At 29.3% G+C, this 22,649-nt stretch overlaps 1 protein-coding gene across 1 annotated transcript in view; it reads right to left on the reverse strand.

Moving 5' to 3' along the window:
• The window catches only part of LOC129964135 (neuropilin and tolloid-like protein 2), a 441,435-nt gene that overhangs the window by 267,448 nt on the left and 151,338 nt on the right, over positions 1–22,649 (reverse strand). The window contains exon 3 of the mRNA XM_056078827.1: positions 2,947–3,232. Coding sequence (XP_055934802.1) covers positions 2,947–2,977 — 31 coding nt within the window. The 5' untranslated portion in view covers positions 2,978–3,232. The remainder of the gene's footprint in view (positions 1–2,946; positions 3,233–22,649) is intronic.

Genomic DNA, 22,649 nt, shown 5'->3' on the forward strand with positions numbered 1-22,649 from the left:
CGATGATTACACCAAACATATCTTCGAAATTTCTAGCAAAACATTCATTGCTATTACCACTTAAATTATTTTATGTGATTTTACGCAGAAATATTTTAAATTTTATTTCAAAATGTATTACTTTAAACTATTTTATACAAACGTAAATGTAATCGTATGATGAGTGCATCATGATAAATATACTTTTTTGTTCTATTTATTGATAGAATTTTAAATTCGTCTTATTAATTAACTGCATCAAACTTATGTACAAAATAAAATATACAATTAAAAATTTCATTTTGAGTAAATGGCTTTTGAAGAATTTTTATACAAGCATAAAAATTTATTTTTGTCAACAAACTGGAATAATTACTTTGAGAATTTTAAAATAATTGATTAGTCTTGCTAAATATTTAAAATGTATTTTTTCACTTAAAAAGTTTTTCCTCTCTTTTTCAAGAGACTTCAAAGATTGTCATATGCATATTATCTAGAAAGTTTTTTTTTCTTGAAACGTATATTAATGATTTCTCATATCTTTCTCGAAGTATCTAAGATATATTTGAAATAAAATACTGACAAATGCATTATTACATATCTTTTCATTTTTTCACTAATTTTTTAGAATATATATAAAAATATATTCTAAAATATTCAGTAACACTACCAGAATCTAATCATGTGATTAGGTATATAAAATGTTAGGAAAGCTGGCTGCTAAAACTTGAAAGGAGATTAAATCTATTCGATTTCTTATTCTAGAAAATATTTTTCAGTTAGTGTTATAAGTTAAGATAAAAATTTATGTATCCTTTAATGCAGTTGTCTCTTTCAAACCAATTGTAAATGCTGTTATAGAATTTATTTAGTAGAAAGTCTCAGACATCAAGTCAAGGCTTGTGAATGCTTGAAATTTTGTCCTTTCATCTACTCTTAAAATCAATGATTACGAAAATTACCGAAAAAGTTCTAATATATATTTACTGACACCAAAGGCTCATGAGCGTTAATTAATTAAATCTAAAGCTAAACTTCAAATTAATTGATTCTAAAGCCAATGGTGATTAAAATGATCGAAATTCGACAATAAATAATTTTAGACATAAACAGACTTATGAATGCTAGAAATTTCAACATTCCGATGCCAACAAATGATCACAATTTTATGCGCATTACAGAAGTTCAAAAATTATCTTTCACACACTGATTATAAATTTATGATTACTAAAACTTGACCATTTATGCATCAGGTTAAGACCAAAAGAAGCTTATGTGTGTACTCTTAAGCGAAAACTCCCTCCCTGTTTTATCATCCAAGTCTCGAATGTCCGGATCAACTGCACAACAGCATTATACTAGTACTGTGACCATCTAGAAAACTCCCTTCCTGTCGAATCATCCAAGTCTTGAATGTCCGGATGAACTGCACAATAGCATTATACTAGTACTGTGACCATCTAGAAAATTGATAATTACGGATCATGTACCAGCCTCTCCCGTACAGTCATTCGAAATACAATTCCAATGACTTGATTAGAGTATAAATGGTTAATACAGTTTAGCAACCATTACTGAAGTACACTTTAGAAATATTCATCATGTACAATAGCAGCTACGTGATCAATACAACCTTACAACCATTATTGAGGTATTACTTAGAAATATTCGTTATGTACTTGAACAGCAGTTATATGACCAATAAAGATTCCCAATCATTATTAAGGTACTCCTTAGAAGTATTCATTGTGTACAATAGCAGCTACGGCTCATACAGCCTCACAACCATTATTGAGGTACTCTTCAGAAATATTCACTATGTGCATGTAAAGCAACAACGTATCCTGTACAATTTCATAACCATTATTAAGATATTCTTTAGAATTATTCGCCATGTACATGAACAGAAGTCATGTAGCCGATACAGCCTCATAACCATTATTGAGGTACTCTTCAGAAATATTCACTATGTGCATGTAAAGCAACAACGTATCCTGTACAATTTCATAACCATTATTAAGATATTCTTTAGAATTATTCGCCATGTACATGAACAGAAGCCATGTAGCCGATACAGCCTCATAACCATTATTGAGGTACTCTTCAGAAATATTCACTATGTGCATGTAAAGCAACAACGTATCCTGTACAATTTCATAACCATTATTAAGATATTCTTTAGAATTATTCGCCATGTACATGAACAGAAGCCATGTAGCCGATACAGCCTCATAACCATTATTGAGGTACTCTTTAGAAATATTCACTATGTGCATGTAAAGCAACAACGTATCCTGTACAATTTCATAACCATTATTAAGATATTCTTTAGAATTATTCGCCATGTACATGAACAGAAGCCATGTAGCCGATACAGCCTCATAACCATTATTGAGGTACTCTTTAGAAATATTCACTATGTGCATGTAAAGCAACAACGTATCCTGTACAATTTCATAACCATTATTAAGATATTCTTTAGAATTATTCGCCATGTACATGAACAGAAGCCATGTAGCCGATACAGCCTCATAACCATTATTGAGGTACTCTTTAGAAATATTCACTATGTGCATGTAAAGCAACAACGTATCCTGTACAATTTCATAACCATTATTAAGATATTCTTTAGAATTATTCGCCATGTACATGAACAGAAGCCATGTAGCCGATACAGCCTCATAACCATTATTGAGGTACTCTTTAGAAATATTCATTACGTACATAAATAGCAACCATGTGGTCTGTACAGCTTCACAAACATGATTGAGGAACTTTTTAGAAATATTCTTTATATACATAAATAGCAACTTTGTGGCTATTTAAATGCGATAAATATTCCACAGGAATTTTATGCATTTTAACGTTACGGGGAATTTTTTATTGTTATCAGTCAGTCTTTCAAACATCTGGCTAGAAAAGATTTGATTGCAAGACATATAAGAAGTGAGAGACATCCGTACTCACCTTGAGTAAAGGCAGCCCTGGGCAGCACCATTGAGGACGAAGTGTAGTCCTTTCTGAACACATACACACACACACGGACAGACACACAGACACTCACAGACGTGGTCACAAAGACGTGGTTCGGTCGTCTTCAGTGAAGTCGTAGCAGAAGTAGAGATGCAGTTGTGAGTGGTGTGCTGGGGAAGGCGGCGGTGGAGAGGGGTGATGGAGCCACATGGGGCGGCGTGCCGGGGCTCAGGTCAGTGGCCGGGGCAGATACTGTGCAGGAACTCACGCCGGACCGCTCCTTAAAAAAATTAACAAAAAATGTTAACATAATCTTTATTTATCAGCATTTAAAAATCTGTGTCCATTATTAACTAACATTTAAGAAACATATCGGAAATAGTTACAAGAAATTTTATTTTAAAAGACAAGAAAGATAGTATCACCACGAGTGTTCAGAGAACGAAATGCATATGGACCATAAATATTTTGACGTGCAGCTAAGATTTAGAGACATTATTTAAATCTTTTGATGTATCAGTTGTGAGAAATCACGTGACGTTTTACTCATTAATATAATATTATGGACGAATGAATATATTCATGCATTTCTGACTTATAACATGTACAATGTAATGAATAAACTGCCTCTCTTCTCAGAATGTCCATCCTAAATTCTTTAGTGATATTTGATGGATATTGTTCACTTAATATAAAATAATGAAGAGTGGATTAATGGAATCCATTAATCTTTTTGTATGATAGCAAAATAAGAATATATAACTCATTAAAGTCTTCTTCTATAATAGAAACTGTTACTCTCTTGATCACAAGATTCCTTTAATTCTCTGAATCCTGAAATCCTCCACAGGAAACTGTCGAAGAACATAAACTATAATTGAACAAAGGAAATTTCTTTTTTGTTTATTTCCTTCCTACATTACTTTTGCAGTGGTCAAAGAGAATATGGTATTAAGTTCTAAGATTTTGTATTTTTTGCTCCATCTATAATTTATTTACTTTTAAGTAGCGACTTCCTCATATGTACTGCATTTGCTCTTTTTTATAATATCTACGTCAATATGATATTGAAATGAATTAATATTTATCTTCAAATTTTAAAATAAGTCGTTGCCAAAATTGGCAATCGGCCAAACGTATCATAATCTGCAATCTCGTGTTAATCATATCAAAAAATAAAAAATTAATATATGTAAATATTAATTATGTTTATTATTTATTAATTTTGCTTATACTAATTCTTTATACTCACTATTATATAAAGTAAAGTTTATTATATGAGCCGGAAACTGATAATTAACGAAAATGTAATTGACAATCCAGTCGAATTATCAAGGAAAATATCAAAATGGGGAAAAAACGCTTAAAAGCAACTTTCATGTTTGAGTTGTTGGTTTGACCGTCCAAAATAGGTCAAGATGTTTGCTCTCGGATATTTCACTGGATAAGGGGATAGAATCTTTTTGCGATATTGGTGTGTTTCGCTTAGATAAAAAAATTATTAATCTGAGAGGAAAGAATTTATATGAGAAAATTTATGGATACTAAAAATGCTTGTACAATGAGTCTTTGAAACGTGACGAAAATTTAGACAAGAAAAGATTAATTTTTTAAAAAAAAGAATGGTAAATTTAAAGTAATTATTATTATTTTTTTTTTTTTTTTGCAACTTGAGTACTATTTCTGTGATTTCTGACATGTATGTCTTATACAGAGAGGTATATTTAGTAAGCATTTCAATTTTTTATTTACAATATTTTTTGAAAATTCAACTTACATAGAAGAGGATTTATATGCATTTTCTGAAGACTCCATTACTTTTGACAAAGAAAATTTTTTCAAAAGTTAATATAGGTATGGATCTGATTTTTTGTCATAAACTTAGTCGGGATTTCAAAAATTTCATTGAACATGAAAAGATATAAACATACATTTTCAAATTTATGTTTAAAAAAAATTTCCTAATGACTTAGTAAAGCTGTTTTAAGATTCAACAGCTCATTGCAGAGATATTTTTAATATTTATAGCTTTTGCAATTAAATATTTTCTTTTAGATGAATAGTTTTTTATTTAAAAGCGATAATTCAATGTTAGAAATTCCACCTTCGAGCTTTTAAGCGGTCTTATATCGAAATAGATATCAAAATAAAGTAATAAAATAGCTATGTTTTTTTATGTCAAAGTATGATTCGAGGGGACAGTGAGAATTGAAAAATAAATTGGAGCATTGTATTTACGCCCATAAATTAAATGACAAATAGTTATATTAAAAAGAAAAGATTAGATTAAAAAATAGTCATAGATAGGTTTGATAATTACTTTTTAGTCCTTAACATCAAATATCGAAACAATATTGTATAAAAATTGTTCATTATAACAAGTGATTATTTATTTAATTTGAAATAACTTTTCGTCTTCAATCACCAAGATAGGATTGGATTTTGGGATTTAATTGCGCAAAAGCCATATTTGGACATACTGCTCCAAACATATGGTTAAAAGATAAAAAAGGATTAATTATAATTAAAATTCTATACAAAGTAGGATCTAATTAATTAGAAAGCATAGCAATGTCTGTTAACATTAGAAACAAGAAATTAAAAATGACAACAAGTGAAACGCTAAATAAGATGGTAAATGTCAATTGCTTTCAAAAATTAAAAGAAAAAAAAACTTTTTTTTGTGGCCTGTCCCCCCACATGCATTCTCATGTTCAGTGATGAGGAATTAAAAAAAGAATAATGGCTAATATCAGGAAATTCAATTAGAAGATGAAGGACTGTTAAAATCACTTGGCATTTACAATCGCCAAGAAGTTAGAAGAAGAAGGAAAATTATTAAATATTAGATGTGATTTTAAGCCTCATTATAGCTAAAATTATTTACTTGAGGTCTGAAATATAATGAATATAATGAAATATAATACCACCTTCACAGGATATCATGATCCGAGCTTAACTCTATCTATACTGAAAGACTCCAAATGATCGTACAGCAAAACTACGGCTGGCGCTAAAGATCCCAGAAATTCCCTTGCCCTTTCGTTAAATGCGATTGACTGAATGCAGATGGGTTTGGGGACGGAAAGGCTTCCTGAGATCTTCTGAAGTCTCCGAGTTAAATTTGCATATAGTTAAGCAAGGTCCTTTTCTGTACTTTACCCTGTGGACTGTCATTGCGGTTTTTGAAGAGGAAGGGTGTTTTTCTTGTATTTGAAAATCAAACGAAGGCATTCCAGTATTAACCTGAACTCGAATGATCTCAGGAGTGAGAGGGCTAACAACCATCGGTAAAACTGTGTAGAAATTTTGCCGAAGAACCATTCATAAGAACCATTGCAGTATTTATAAATACTTCCTACATCAATCAAAGATGAACAATTTGATCTTTGGATTAACTAAAAGATGACATTGTTGCCCTGAACTTCAAACCATTTTCATTGTTTAGTGAAATTATTAATCACGTGATTTTCTTCCATTGTTGAAAACTAAGGGAGAAGAATTCTTTTTAATACTTTTGTACTTTTCTAGATGAATTAAAAAGTGAAAGTTTGAAGTAAATAGATACATCGGATAGTTATGCTTTTAATGGGATTATAATGCCCTGGAACTATTCTCCAATAGGGAGGCTCATATATATATAATGATAAGAACATATGCAAGACTATTCAAATAATACGCCTTTAATGTCTTTTGCAATCTGATGCTTAAAAATAATTTATTTATGAAATTATGTCTGAAATAATAATAATATGACTGAAAAAATAAAAATATGTCTGATAACCAGTTATTCACATTGATCCTTGCATACATATGTGATTAATTATAATTAAATCAAAATAAGAGAGTTATAATTTTTATTGAAAAATACTGAAAAAAAGTTAAAGGTAGTGAATATTTTTATCTAAACAAAGTTACTCTTATTGGAATGAAAATAAATTCCATGCTATATAAATTTGTGATACGATATTGTAATGATACTATATATTCATGAATATTGGTAGAAAAATGTATTCCAAAAAGAATTTCATTGAAAATTTCAAAATAGTGTGTGTGTGCGTGTGTGTTTAGGTTTCTAAAATGTCCAAAAAACAGAAAAAAGAGTGGAAAAAAATTTATTAAAGTAAAAGAAAAGAATCATTAAAATGGCAAAGCATTCTAGTTGTTACCTTAATACAAAAAACTCATTTTAATTATTTTTTTTTATTTAAAGCAACTTAGTTCAACCTCCTTGTTTTCACATTATTATTTAAAGCTTATTACTAATGAAAACTTATTTCTTTGGGTATTACATATCAAAAATATGAAAACAAACAAAATGAAAAAAAGAAATATTAAATGATTTTTCGTACTTGATTCAGTTAAATTTGTAAGTTATTAAACATTTTTAATAATTAAAAAGATTTTCAATGGTCAGATGTTTAAAAATATTTAAATAATTCAGTATTTTCAGTGGTATACGACTATGTGTGGCATAAGTTTTTATGAAAAGTATTATAAAATACTTATAATGTATTACAAAAAAATGAACCGGTTAAAAAACACTTTTGGGAAAAAAATGTATTTTAATTATTCATTATTATAAAGGAGAAATCGTGAAAAAAGATTATAATGTAAAAATATTAATCTGGAAATATTTGTTAAAAAGAAATCATTTTCGTAATATGGACAATAAATTGAGAATTAAAGTGATTTAGATAGAAGGTTCTGAAAAAGATTCCATTAAAAGGAAATTTATTGAATAAAAACTCTTTTGTACTGACAAGAGAAAAAATTAAATGACTGTGTTTGGGATGAAAAAAAAATCTGTTAAAATAAATATATGTTTAAATTTTTACATAAAATAGATTGAAAAGTACATTTATAAAACAAAAATATATGTTAAAAATCAAAAGAATTGGGAAGACTACGGTATTTAGCTAAAAAACACAAATTCCTTCTAATTTAGAAGTTTATCATGCGATTGGTTCAACAATTTGGAAATAATTTTTAAAAAATCAGAATTAAAAAATTATTTTTCTACCCATTCTTTGAATACAGGATTATGACTGATAAAAATATTTGTAGTTCTTTTTTTATTACAAAACTTTAAAATGACTGTAAAATATAATAAGTAAATATATTTCTTATTTAGTGATTCAGAAATTGTTACTCCAAATTTGAATAAAAAATATTCATTAGATATTAAATTAAGAAATTTTAAATAAGAAAATTTAATTCAAAATTTGGGTGAATAACATATACAGATGAACATAAACATAAACGCTTAGATTATATTTATCTTCCCAAAGAATTCAACGTAATAAACAAAAATTAAAAATATTCAATATTCGACATTTTCTTTAAAAATCGACTTTCTAATGTGGCCGCCTACGTTAGATGAGAAAAGAAAAACAAGCAATTGAAGCACTTTATAGTGCAAAGTTGCTTCCAGAAAAAAGGATCTAAGAATTACATTTATCTCGAGAAAGAAAAACTATGCGCGCGTGAATAATGATCAGTCTAAATCAGTGGATTATCCTCACCAGCTTTGGAAAGATTCTTTTTATTCTTTGGCTCTCTACAAGACAGCCTATTATTTAAAATCCTTTTTATTTTTCTATAAGCCTATTGTCGTTTTTCCAAAAGAATGTGAATATGGAAATTCCTCACCCTTATTTAAAGAAGCCGAAATCCATTTCGTTTTTCGTTTGGTATTATTTTGTGTTTAATGGCAAGATTGATCTAACAGAAAAAAAAAGAAGTCTTTTGTAGGATTGAAGAATGGATTTTAGGAAGAAAGAATTTTGTAGAATAGAAAGAAAAATAAGGACGTATCTTCCGCTAAATAAGGATGTATTTGTTGGATGGAACTATGTTGCCAAATCTGGAACAATGATGTTGTTATTGTGACTTTAAAAAATAAAATTGTTTCGAAATTAGAATTTAATTTTAGATTGTAGAAATATATGTTTCTCATAATAAAATAAAATTAAAACGAACGTGTGTAATAAATATCAATAATATATTGGATTTGATGTTATATAAATTTAAATTCAAACTTATCATTAAATGAGATAAATTTAGCAATTTAGATTACAAATATTTCATTGCTGAATTTTTTTTCATGCCTCGCTTAAATATTAAAAATGTCACATGGAAATTGAAACTCAACTTTCAACAATGTGATGTGTAAGCTAAAAGTAAGATTTTTTTGAATTTTATTTTTTATTTTTTCCATATATATTTTATTTTATTAAAAGTAAAGAATCTTGAAATCGATTTTCTTTTCACAAATTCACAAATTGACGATGCGTCAATTAAGGGAAATCCAATTTTTACCATTTAATCGATTACTAGATAAATAAAATTTGGAAAATATTAAAAATGAGCACCGTCAACGAGGAGATATATGTGTATAAAATTTTAAAAGAGAAACTATAACATAGAAATTCAAAAATTAGAAATTGGAACTTCAGAATTTAGATACTGGAAACAAAGTTCATTTAATAAATATTTAACAATGACATATTACATCAAAAATAGGAATTAATCATTAATTCTTGTCATAATTAGATCATTATATATCTTTCTTTTATCTTAAGTGAATCATCTTGTAATTTCACTATCATAAATTATTTTGATGATCTAAAAATTGCAAATATAAAACGATGCAAAAAAGTAAAATTAATTTCTGTTTAATTATTTTTTTACTCTTAAATCTAAAGTTCATATTTATAATTTTACTTTTTAAATTCACCAATATATTATATAATAAAAAATATGATAAAAATAAAATGTATATAATAAAAATTTGATAAATTAATCCATTAAACAAGAATTAAGTTTTGAAAATATGAAACTATTGTATTTTAATGGGGAAAACCGATATATGCGAAATTTCAATATTCTAGCATGTCAATTCAGTGAAAATCAATTATAAAATTAAATATTTATAAAAATGAAACACACAATTTAGATGAAAAATTCATATGCGCCAATCAATTTATTTTTGGTTTCGCAAGCATTTACCTCCTGTAGACAGTGGGAGGTTGGATGCCAAGTATATTTATTTAAAGATGATGTTTCATTAATGATTTTTTTATCGGTCATTCAATTATTTTAATAGAGATTTTATCAATTCATTCAAGAGAACTAATATGTAAATAATTCTATAAAGCCTGATTATATTTATTGATATGTAATAGTAATTATATATGTAGAAAACTGTATGATAAGCAGTTCTATTGTATAATAACCAAGTATCTTTATCTACGAAGCTTTATGGTCGGCATCCTATTTTGAAATATGATGAAAGTGATCACAATATTTAGGTCAATTTTTTTACTCAAAAACATTCATCACCTTTTTTACAAAGCCAATTTTTTAATTAGTCAAATATTTAAACCTAAATATTGATTTTGGAGGTCAAATATCCAATGGGATTCGATCATTCCAAAAAGAATTTCGAAAAAGAAAAATCTAGACGAAAATTTAAAATTCAACGCAAAGCAGCATCGTTGATTATTAACCGATATTACAAAAATATTGGTAACATCAAGGTAACATTTTTCATGTGCCAAAGCTGATTTCAGTAGGATTTTTTTTCATGCTATCTCCTCCAGGGTAACGGGCATTAAAAGCGAAAGTTTAATGCTCTACCGTAATTATTAACCGATATCATGAAAAACGTCTGCGCGTCGTATTGATTGGAGGATTTTTCTTCGAAATTGGTTGAAACGAGACATAAAAAAGTTCAGACTCTTATAATCCTAGCATAGAAGCAGAGTTTTTCTTACAGAATATTTTTTTATAAATTAGATCATAGATTTTAATCATATTTTTATAATAAAAAATGTAAACAAAATGAAATTTTTAGGCATTAAATTGAAAATATGTTTTGACTTCTATACTATTATATATATTACTGACAATGAATGGAACTTAGGCATTCTATCGAATGTCTTGTTTTTGTTGTTTCATATGGCTCTTGCCACGGACAAGCCCGCTGTTACGAAGACAGCGATTTAAGCCGGAGGGGGAGCGTCTCTTGTTTTTATAGTAGCGCCAACTAGGGCCAAGAGTACGACTTAGCTACTCACACATCACTCATTCGCTTGCACAACCCCTTTTTACAGGAGGGCACATTCACACATCTCACAGATAGAACAACGGAAGAACAACCATGCCCAAACCGGGACTCGAACCCAGGACGCCCAGATCACGGGGAAGACGCGCAACCCCTATGCCAGGACGCCGGCATAGAATATCTAAACATTTTATAGAATTCTGGGTGTTTAAAAGGCAAAATTTGAAATAGCAGAATTAATATAATATATTCTTTACCAAAATATTGTATGTAATAACTAGGTATTCTAAAGAATGAGAAATGCTTTTAAAATGAAATAAGAAAATAGATCATGATAAGGTTGTTATTCAATTTTTAAGCAAACAGTACCCAAAATATTTACTTCAACATCTTTATGTGGCCAAAAAAAAGTTATAAAAATTCTGAGGAAACCTTGTGCATACAGGTACAACACTAGTTTCCTTTAAATACATACAATACGCAACAGGAATGGAATTTTTTTCTGGAACATGTCAACAACCAATTGGTTTAATTCATCATCTAATATAATCGAATATAATTTTTTGAAACAGGCCTTTTTATTTGTATCGGGGAATCGGGAACCAAATTGATAATTTTTCCTCCTGTATAAGAATGTTAACCCCATAACTAAAAGAACACAATAGCTTAAATATATGAAATTTGGTTTGCAATTTTCTGATTATAATTGCAGTTCTATTTCAAATTTTGGTTTCAACTGGCTAGGAAAAATCTGTCCAAAATTCTCATTTACTTTCTAGTAATTGTGCATTAATCTTATTCCAGTGATTAATCTCCAAAAACTGTGCACAAATAAGCTCTATTTAAATACAGTTCGCCAATGTCATGTACTTAAAAATTCACAAAAAAATCTTTGTGAGGTCATGCGAGAAAATGTTGAGGAAATTTCTCTCCCGGTCTCTCTCTATCTTTCTTTGCACTTAAAGAAGTATACCTTAACGAAAAGCAGAAAAAATTGTTCATGGGAAGCAGTGACCATGGAGAAGAGACTATCTCTTTAGGAAAAACTTAGCTCTCCTTTAGAATCAAAGTATTAATATTAACCGTTATTCTTTTGTGTTGAATAACTGGCTTTTAAATTCTCACAAATTCTCCTTTGTTTTCATTCGAAATCCATCATGCATATTTTCAAAAATTATAAATATTTTCTGCGCTAATTAGTAAATCTTTGAGCTACGCACTTTCAACATTTTAAAAGAAAATGGAAATTAATCTACTGCTCATTTTTGGTTTATATTCTTTACAAAATTTATTCTGTACCAATTATATTGATAATTAAGCAAAAATTGAGCACGGAAACTATTACACATATATCTTAATTCTATTCTAAACATTTACATTCCTTACATGAATGAACTATCTGTCAAAGAATTAGAATAAGAATTTTAGAAATAATTTTTCGTAAAAAAATAATTTTTCCTGAAAGTATTATTTTTACCAACTAAGATAATTAAGGGACAGAAACTTCATGCGAAATGAGAATGGGTGTGGGAAAGGACGAACATCTCCAAATGTACCTGTGCCCTGTCAATAAATCCATCTCATGGATCTGCTAATGATCGAGATGGTAAAAATAATTTCCCCATTGCAAAGCATCATTAAGGAAACGATTCAAAAAATATCCTGATAAAGAACAAAAAGCACCAGGACTCAATTTGCATTTTGCTTTTGTAACAAGACCATTAGTTAGGGGGACGCAATAACAAACAAGAGAGTCAGTTTAGTGGGAGAAAAATTCAATGAGTTTGCACGGAGCAGTTTCAAAAATGGCTTAATACCGAATCATGATTATTACTTCACCTAATCTACGAACCTGGAATAAAAAGTAATTAAGGCAACAAATGAGAGTATTATTAATTTAAAGTTCTACGGTCGATTAAGCTTAACGCGCTGCTTTTTGTCACTGCTTCGTCCAGTATGTAAATGAATCGAGGATTAAGATCTTCTTGATGGCTTTCTGGATCTGTAATGACAAAAGAAGTGGCATGGGTGTACGGAAAATGACTTTTATGATCGATATATTTTTGGATGCTTCGATAGTTCCTTTTATTAGTAAATTCTTAGTTTACAGTTATTGGAGTTCTGTCCCTTTTGATTTTGCGATCTCATCCCTTATGCAAAATCCTGCCCCTTTATTATTTCTTGGCACCTAAAAAAAATCTTCATTCTCATTAGAAAATGTTTGATGTGAAAGAGTTCTATATAATTTATTAAGAAAAAGAATCATAAATGTGGTTAAATTCGTAATAAACAATAAAAAATCATTGCGATTAGGATGACATAACAGATTTCATTGTGCACTGGTTTTAATTTTCTCTGCATTTTAACTATAGTACATATTTAAGTCTTCTTTATCATTTTTATGCAGTTTTTATTTTCTCATATACTATTATATAATCTAGCATATCAACTAAATTTCAAAAAAAAAAAATGATCGATGTAAATGCAATGGAAGCTCTTAATTCAACGCTAACTCGTAGATAATAAAAATTCCATTTCAACACTAACACAGGAAAAACAATTTAAATCTAAAAATGATAACAAAAATTGACAATTTTTTAATGAAAAGTAATATTTAATTTTTTTATTTAAATGTTTCTACAAAATATTAAATATTAAACAAATAATTTTAATTAAGTTATCATAATTGAAACTAAAATGTAAATAATTTCAATGAATAAGTAGATAATTTTAATAGAAAAACAATTAATATTCTTTTAAATGTACTATTGTACAATAAAAGATAAAAAGCAGTATTATCCACAACTAATTCCTTTCAATGTTTATAAGGAAGAAACTTTTTAATATGTTGTTATTGAAAACATTGTACACATAAAAAAGTTTCAAATGATCTAAAGATATTAAAAAATATTTATTTATTATCTCTAAGGATAAAAATTATAGAGGAATTTAAATAATTGAAATTATTCAGAAAGAAAAATTACAATTTTCTAATTTGATCAGATAAAGTAAATTCGAATTATACACATTTTTTTATGTTAATAGGAGATTTAAGGAAAGAAAGGAAAGTATAATTTGCTGAAGCAATCGAATTAAAAATACTTCAAAATAATCAAGTTCTTATCTAATATAGTTTGCAACATAATTAATAAATGAAGTTACAGGAAATGAATGAAAATGAAAATCTAATCCTGTCTCAAAGAAATAACTTATCATAATGTGTTTATTATAATTCATTGTGTCCTTTCTGCCAATTGTAAAGAATAAATAATTAATATTTATGATGTGCGCAATTTCTTTAAAACAGAAATGATACTAATTATTTTAGAATCTATAAATAAATTCTCTTTTCAATTCTCAATTTATTTGTTGAAAAATTTAAAAGTAAGTATTAAATAACTGAATTAAAAGTAACATAATTATGAATCTGATTAATTATACTAATTATTAAAAATTATTAATGCAACAATATTGACACGAAATTTTTTCATAAATACATGATCAAAATAATAATAATAATAAAAAAAAAACATGCGAGATTATCTTGTTTTATAACATTATCTTGTTTATAAATTATCTGCAGTGCAAATATACATACGAATTTTCAAAAGCCTTTAAGAAAAGTTAAGAGGTAAGGTATACAGGAACAAATCCTTTTGAATGGAATGTAAAGAAGAAAGACAAAGTGTGGGGGGGGGACTGCATGAGATTCTTTGTGTGTGTATATATATATTATATATATATATATAATATATATATATATTCAAAATAGACCAACAGTGATTTTTTTTTACTTTCTTGTATGCGGAAGTATACAAAGAGGGAATATTATAACCATCAAAGAATTCGAACTCGAGATTTTGATGAATCTTTAAGTTTCAGACTTCCCGAGTCTTAAAATAAATTTTTGAAATTTTGTCTCCCTGCCTATGAATACTATAAATAAAAAAAATCGAGTCGGAGGAAATTTGATGTGTTCGTTACATCAAATTTGTTGATTTCTGCTAAATTTTTAAGGAAAACCTTTTATTGAAAATCTATCTGCCCAAGTACAAGTTGAGCACGATAAACACAAAACGCAAACAACTATATAAATAAAATTCAGTATACTATTTTAGCTTATAAAATTCAGATTTGTATCAATTTTTGAAATAAATCCATCAAAGGATTGAAATTATGTTTGCTGCTTAGTTACTTACTTGTAAATGCAATAACTGAAAATTCCACTGACTTAAATAAATTATATTTGGTGTGTGATCTTTGACTACAACTGTAGTTCTGTGTTAAATGGGTTGGAAAAAGGACGCCCAAAATACATATTCGATTTTTAGATACCCGTGTAGTTTTAGATACCCGCATATCAGGGTTTAGTTTAGTTTAGTTATATTAACGTCCCGTTTGAAGCAACACTAGGGCTATTTTGGGACGGACCTCGCAATTTTGAACCAAGGTCAGATGACGAGGACGACACCTGAGCTGGCAGCCCCCTCACCACACCACACCACACCAGCGGGAAGACGTTTGGTCATGACTAGGGATTGCAATACCGGACCAAAATTTCAATACCGGTATTCGGTATTTTTTAAATCTTAATACCGGGATACCGGTTTTAATACCGGTATTAGAAATTTTGGAAAAAGAAAGAAAACACAGGTGTTTTTTTGTTTTATTTGCCAGTTTTGTTAGAGTGCAAATATCACAACAAATAATTTGTAACTTATAAATTATAACAGTATATAATCACAAAAAAAGTAAAGAAACATCTTATTTATTTAAATCACAAAAAAAGTGTAAATATCACTATTCAGTTTGTGGTACTATTACAAATTTTTGAAATGTGATCTAAAAAACATAATGCCTCTATTGCACTGTCATTAAGCCTGAAAAGTAATTTTGTGTAAAAATTACCAGCTGTCGAAAACACTCTTCTGGCATCTACGCTAGTTGGCGGTACTGACAGCAATGCGCGATATACTTTTTCCAAGTATTTACCTCTAAATCCCTCATCTTCAAATTAATCGATTTCTGTTCGGATGGTTTTGGATATAGCTGATTTCTGTATTGTATTTTGGTTCGTTGAAATTTTTTTTATCGCTAATTCTAATTTTTGTTCAAGAGACAATTCCTTTTCACTATCGACAGTAGTGACATCATAATCTTCGATAATTGAACCGAATTCTGAATGTGGATAGGTTTGTGGGAAAAAAAAAATTTTAGAAACTTTACTCTAACTTAATCAGATTTGAATTGGTTATTTTCTTTTCTTCTTTTCATTCTCATTTTTAAAATCATTAGAATTATGTAAATACCATAAGACATTTTCTATTTCGGTATGCCTTTCTTCTGTGCGATTTTTCAATGTAATATATAATTCTTCAGATACTAATGTGTGCTGTTCTTTCAGTGACTGCAACATGAAATTTATTGTTGCATTAGCTGTTAATAAATTAGAATCTCTACGACATAATGCCTCAATAGTCAGTTTTATTGGAAGTAGAGATGATATAGTTCTGGATATTAAGTCGAATTCACTATCTGAAAAATTAATTTACAGGTTTAAGTCGATTATTGCTTTTTGGATTGGATTTCTCAGTTTCAAAAATCGTTCCATCATTAGGAGTAAACTGTTCCAACTGTTTTTAAATCTAATATTAACATATATTCTGTTTTATTTTCAGTTAGAATGTATTTTAGTAATATATCCTTTTTATAGGGGAACGTTTAAATATTTTAACAATTTTTCGAACTTAATAAATTATAGGAAGCAATTCTTGGAAGGTTAATATTTCATCCTCATTAGCAATATCTTCTTCAACAATTACATTGTCATTATCTTCATTTTGAATATCACTCTCACTCTTACTCTTTTCAAAGTTGGAATCCGAAGTTTCTATATCCAGTATTTGGATTCTTCTGTTCTTTATATTTTTGGTATAATATATCTATTACTCCTAATTGAATTCTATGTGCATTGCTTTGATCATTGCACATGGAAAGGTAGGAATTTGCACCAATCAACTTTCCAACTTTTTTCATAATTGTTGCTCCATTAGTCGTTATGGATACAATATTTTCTTTCAGAGATAATCCATGCTTCGCTAATTTAGGTTTAAGCAATTAATTAAACCATTAATTAGCTAATTAATTTCGCCCTCTAGGGAGACATAAAAACAAAAACGTATACTATATTGCTATGTTCGCGATACCTGAACATATAGTGGAGACAATTTTAAAAATTTCTAGTAAATACCGAAAAACCGGTATTTAAACTTGTGAATACCGGTATTACGAAATTGTACAAATGGCTCAAAATACCGGTATTCGGTATCCCGGTATACCGGTATTGCAATCCCTAGTCATGACGGATTTAACGTGCAACAGACCCCCTTACAAGACGGTTCTTCGGTGGAATCGGGTCTCAAACCTGAAACCCTCCGGTTCCGAAGCCGAGACCTTACCACCAGGCCACCGCCCCGCCCCCCCCCCGCATATCAGGGATTAATCAACAAATATCGCTTGATAGATTTCAATAAAAATACTAGATGCAGGACAAAGATCTATATTTCACTATTGTTCGCCATTCGTAGTCATACCCCAGATCATTTATTTAATGTGCGGAGAGGAGGATTAACATCTTTATGGAGAGAGAGTATGATATTATATGAGAAACTGTTGGAATGATCCCTCACACTAGCTATACATTATAGCTTTACAAGACGATAAACAGTATGACAGATATGACCATAACTAAGATGCAGTATCAACAACAAAAGTTTATACCGATTTTTCAGAGGACTTAACACTTTACTTAGTTTTTGCATTCATACAAATAAAAATCTAATTTTATATTGTTGGTATTTATAGAAATGGTTGTTTATTCGTTTTAAATTCGTGCAGTTTACTATTGTTATATTGTTGTTATTTATTCAAATGAATTGTTGAGCAATTGTAAATTATTACTTATTAGTATTTTTATATTGTTGTTATTTATACAAATGGGTTGTTGGGCTATTGTAAATTTATACAGTTTATTATTGTTATATTCTTTTTATTTATTCAAATGGATTGTTGAGCTATTAAATATTTGTATTCTAATAAATCTATGTTGTACACTTCATATGATATATATTTATACTTATTTGTTTTGTAGTCTTTTATAAATCTCTATTTAACATCTTCTTCACTTAATCGACAGACATAACTTCTTCAGTGGTAAGGTTTACGTTTTTGGCTCCTTTTTTAACTATAAGCATGGTTTTTCTAAATCTTTAATAGGAGTTGTTGATACTCTATATTGTGGTATCAGGTACATATTGATAATGATATTCTACGGTACCTGATACAGCCGGTAACTGATTCTTTTCTCATCTGATTGAAAGTAAGTTTTCGGTAAGTGCACGTTCTCGCACTTGCACTGAAATTGTTAGCTGATACTGAGATGATTATAATCTCATAATATAATTTAGAATTTTTTGGAAGAAGAACTGATGGTAATATGTCGGTAGTTTTGATTTGGATAGCAATTGATGGTGGAAGAGAGAGAGAGAGAGAAAAGGAAGAGCTTTGGGGAAGGGTTCCGTTTTCTGAGTAGGGGATGAAATATACTTAGTTAAAAAACAGGTTATATGGAAATAGCATCGCTGTGCTAGAAAGGAGAACAAGTCTATATAGAGGGAATGCTTTATATGTAAATTAATGTTGTATCATCCGACCAAAACCCAATGAGGCTGATGCGAGTTTCAATCTAGTATATAGTCTTTCATATATAGTATATAGTCAAGTATAGTGTAGTATAGTATATAGTCAAGTATAGTATAGTATAGTATATAGTCATGTATAGTATAGTATATAGTCAAGTATAGAGTCAAGTATAGTATAGTATATTGTCAAGTTTCTAGTATATAGTCAATCTAGTTTTTAGTCTTTATCAATTTCGTGTACCTGATAAAAAGTTGGTGTCAGGTTGATATCACATTGGCTAATTTTCAAAATTTATAAACGTCCTTTTGACATATTCTGTTTGTGTCATTTCCTCAATGGCCAAACAATAAATTCAATCCATTTTCAACCTAATGCAGAACGATTCGTAAAATGATAATGAAATTTAAAGCTCAAAATTGTATGTGGGATTTAATTTCTTAAGTCGGAATGCAATTTCTTAATATATCTTCTTCAAAATCATATGTCAATAACGGGATATGATTATATGTCAAAATCGGGATAAACACTTAAAATCGTAATATATTTTTTGAATTTTTATACTAATTATATTTAATTGGAAGTTAGAGATTTAATAAGTTTATGGTCTCACAACAAATAATGATGATGTAGATTACAGTGATCTTCACTTCAATATCCACGGTTCAAAAATTTTAATTGCAATTTTTTTTCTTTACCTGTTTTTTTTCAAAAGAGAAAAAACACACTTTTTTTGTATTGCCTTCCGTTCCTCTCCTTAAAACAGAATATAAAAACGCAATTAAGCAAAACCGATTTCTTTTTTTCTTTTTTGTTTCCTAAAATAGGGGAAGTAAATATTAGATGAAGAGGTAAACAACTCAACGAACTTAATTAAAACAAAAAGCCAAAAAGGAAAAATTATGCATCTTTGCTTTGTGGAAGTTGGGAGAAAGAAAGAAAGAACTTTCACGTGGAAAAAATACGCTTTTCGCTTGAATTTCAACAAGTTTTTGAACTAAGCGTTTTCTTTTATCTTTTAATATTTACTCCGAATTATCATACTAAGTGTTTTTATTCGAAGATAAAAATTGTGTTGCTATAAATAGGTATAATTCAATAGCTTAGCATTATTAAAAACCGGGTGGACTGGGAATAGAATATAAATGAGCTTATATTTTTTGATAAACCCAGCTTAATAACTATTCTTAGGACTTTTTAAAGTTTTAAAAATACAGAACATTTAAAGAAATGCTGCATCAAAATGAGTTTGAATGTTTTTATTATATTTGTAATCGTTTTCAAAACTTGTGTAAAAAAAAAAAAAAATTGGAAATAAGTATTGGAGATACCTAAAACCTTACGCATACAGGTTATTTTTATTTAGATTATTGTCTCTCCTTGAAATGAAAAGATGATTGTTTTTTTGAAGCAAACGGTGATATTTTGAGTCAACCTAGAATAATAAAATCGACACTTGAATTTCTGCTCTCCAAACTTAAATGGCATGTCAATATAAGAAATTTACATTCTTCTAAAGCAAGTGTAGCATGCATCAGGCCTCACACGTGATATAATATTAGACAGAATCGTAAAATTTCCACGGTCGAAAGACCATGTTATCATTTCATCTTTTCTGTCGGAAATTGCAATGCCTTTCGCTTGTATTCAGGGATATATTGTATCGATAAAAATAATATGACATTATTCTTTTCGATATACAAGAAATGTAACTATCAACGTTGAAAACCGAAATTTTCTGGTATTCTTAATAAATTCTAAATGAGCGTGAAATCACTGTCGTCTACTTTGGAGACAATTTGTCCACTTAATGGCAAAAATGAAGGTTCTAGAAATTTGAAGAATTATGGAAATATAACAATTAAAAATTGATATATCTGAAAATCTTTAGAGAAAATTCCATTCCCCGTCGGGAGACTATAAATTGGTCACTTTTTTCTTTAAGGTGCTGATTACAGATCTAATTCTCTATTTGTAGGGGTTTTCTATTTAGTGATTTCCTGTCTGCTAATTCTGTGCTGTTTGTTCTACAAATTTGTAAGCTTCGATTGTGTTTTCACTACCTTTGGTTCATCATTTTATGGAATAAGGCTCCATTATCAATAACCAAACTTGTTGGGCAGCCTTTAACTTTCACCTACCTGATGATTTCCATAACTGTGAAGAAATTCCAATTAGAACAATGAAATAGACAGAAAATTAAAAGTTAAATTTCATAAATATCATGAATGCTTCATTATGACGAGCAACATCCTCTAAAAACTTTTGAGAACATGCATAAACCGAAAGCGCTCTTACAGGAATGACATTTCAGAATATTTGTAACGATTTTAACATGGTTGGTTCTTAAGATCGAAGTTCGGATTATCGATTCTGATTTTAATCTATTTCACATTAGTATTATGATACATAAGAGCAAAGTAATAATACTGCACTGGGTGGTAAAAAATAATTGTCTATAGTAAAGAAGTTTAATTATACATCAAACTCTAAACTTTTCATTTCGGTTTGTGAAGTAGGAGAACAAAAATATTAAGCGATAGATGGGGCGTAATACTAAATATAAAGCTGCTAACGGATTGTGCGGATATCAGAAGTGATGAAAAAGCACAAAAAAAAGCAGAGCGAAATTTATTTTTCATGATGTTACCTCAAAAGTCACTTATATGAAATTCCCTTAGAATCTGCAAAGAACTAGCTACCAAAATTGCATCTGCTGTTGTATACAATTGTCATAACCCTGGCCTGTGTCAAGGAGTTTATCAGACTTTCCTCCCCATTGTGAGGTTTGCATATATATATTAATGGCAGCATTTCTTGTTATAAGTATGGATTAATGAATGAATGAATGAATGAATGAATGAATGAATGTGAATTTATTTCTTCCAGCAGGTTCACCACTGTGTGCCCCATGCCCACTTGTAGTTTTTAAACACAACTAAACAAACTATTACAGAATTTACTTAGTATGGTGTATATTCATGTTTCTCCAAGTTTCTCTTCTCAATCTCCAGGTATATAGATGAATTAAGGCTGAACATAAAATCTTAGGTTTAGTGCAACAAGTCGACTGTAAAAATAACAAAAAATATATGCAGGTGGTTATCAAAATAATGGAAACACCTTAGATTTATAAAGAATCCTTTATTAGTATGGCGTTGGACTACCTTTGGCATGTAATACAGCTTGGATTCGCTTAGAAATCGATCCATACAAGTATTGAATAGTCATTAGAGAAAATAATGTACCATTATTCCTGGAGATATTATGAAAGTTCTGGGAGAGATGCTGGTGGAAGATATCGATTCCGTATTAAACGCTCTAAAATAGACCATAACAGTTTAATAATATTGAGGTCGGGTGGCTGTACGAGACAAGGCAAAGGTTTAACCTCATCCTTGTACTTATCAAACCATGATTGGACAAGTCTCGTGGTATGGATAGGTGCATTATCATCCTGGAAAATTCCATCTCTTGCAGGAAACAAAGTTTGCGTAATAGGATAATTAAAATTTCTTAAAATATTTGCTGGTCAGCTAAAAAATTTTTATACTTCTCCCCAGCGATCTAGGGTTAGGATTGGTCTAGTAGAAAACCACGACATGGCTGCCCATATCATGATAGATCCACCTCCTTGATTAAAAGTTGAGATTAGACAATCAAGATCATGAGCTTGTGCAGGTTCGTCCAAGCGTGCACCCATCCTGTTGCAGGGAAAATTGTGAAACACGATACTACAGACCATATTATTTTCTTCCATTTATAAATCAATCAGGTTTTGTGAGTGTGACACCACTGTAGACGACGCTTATCATTAGCCACTGTCACAAGTGGCTTAGGAATTGCTGCGCTGCTATAAATGTTCTGTTTATGATTGTGCCTTCTAACTGTAATCACTGCCACTGGAGAATATAGATGGGAATTCAGCTCT

Source organism: Argiope bruennichi, chromosome 3 (genome assembly GCF_947563725.1).
Source record: "Argiope bruennichi chromosome 3, qqArgBrue1.1, whole genome shotgun sequence".
In the NCBI taxonomy this organism is placed as follows: domain Eukaryota; kingdom Metazoa; phylum Arthropoda; class Arachnida; order Araneae; family Araneidae; genus Argiope; species Argiope bruennichi.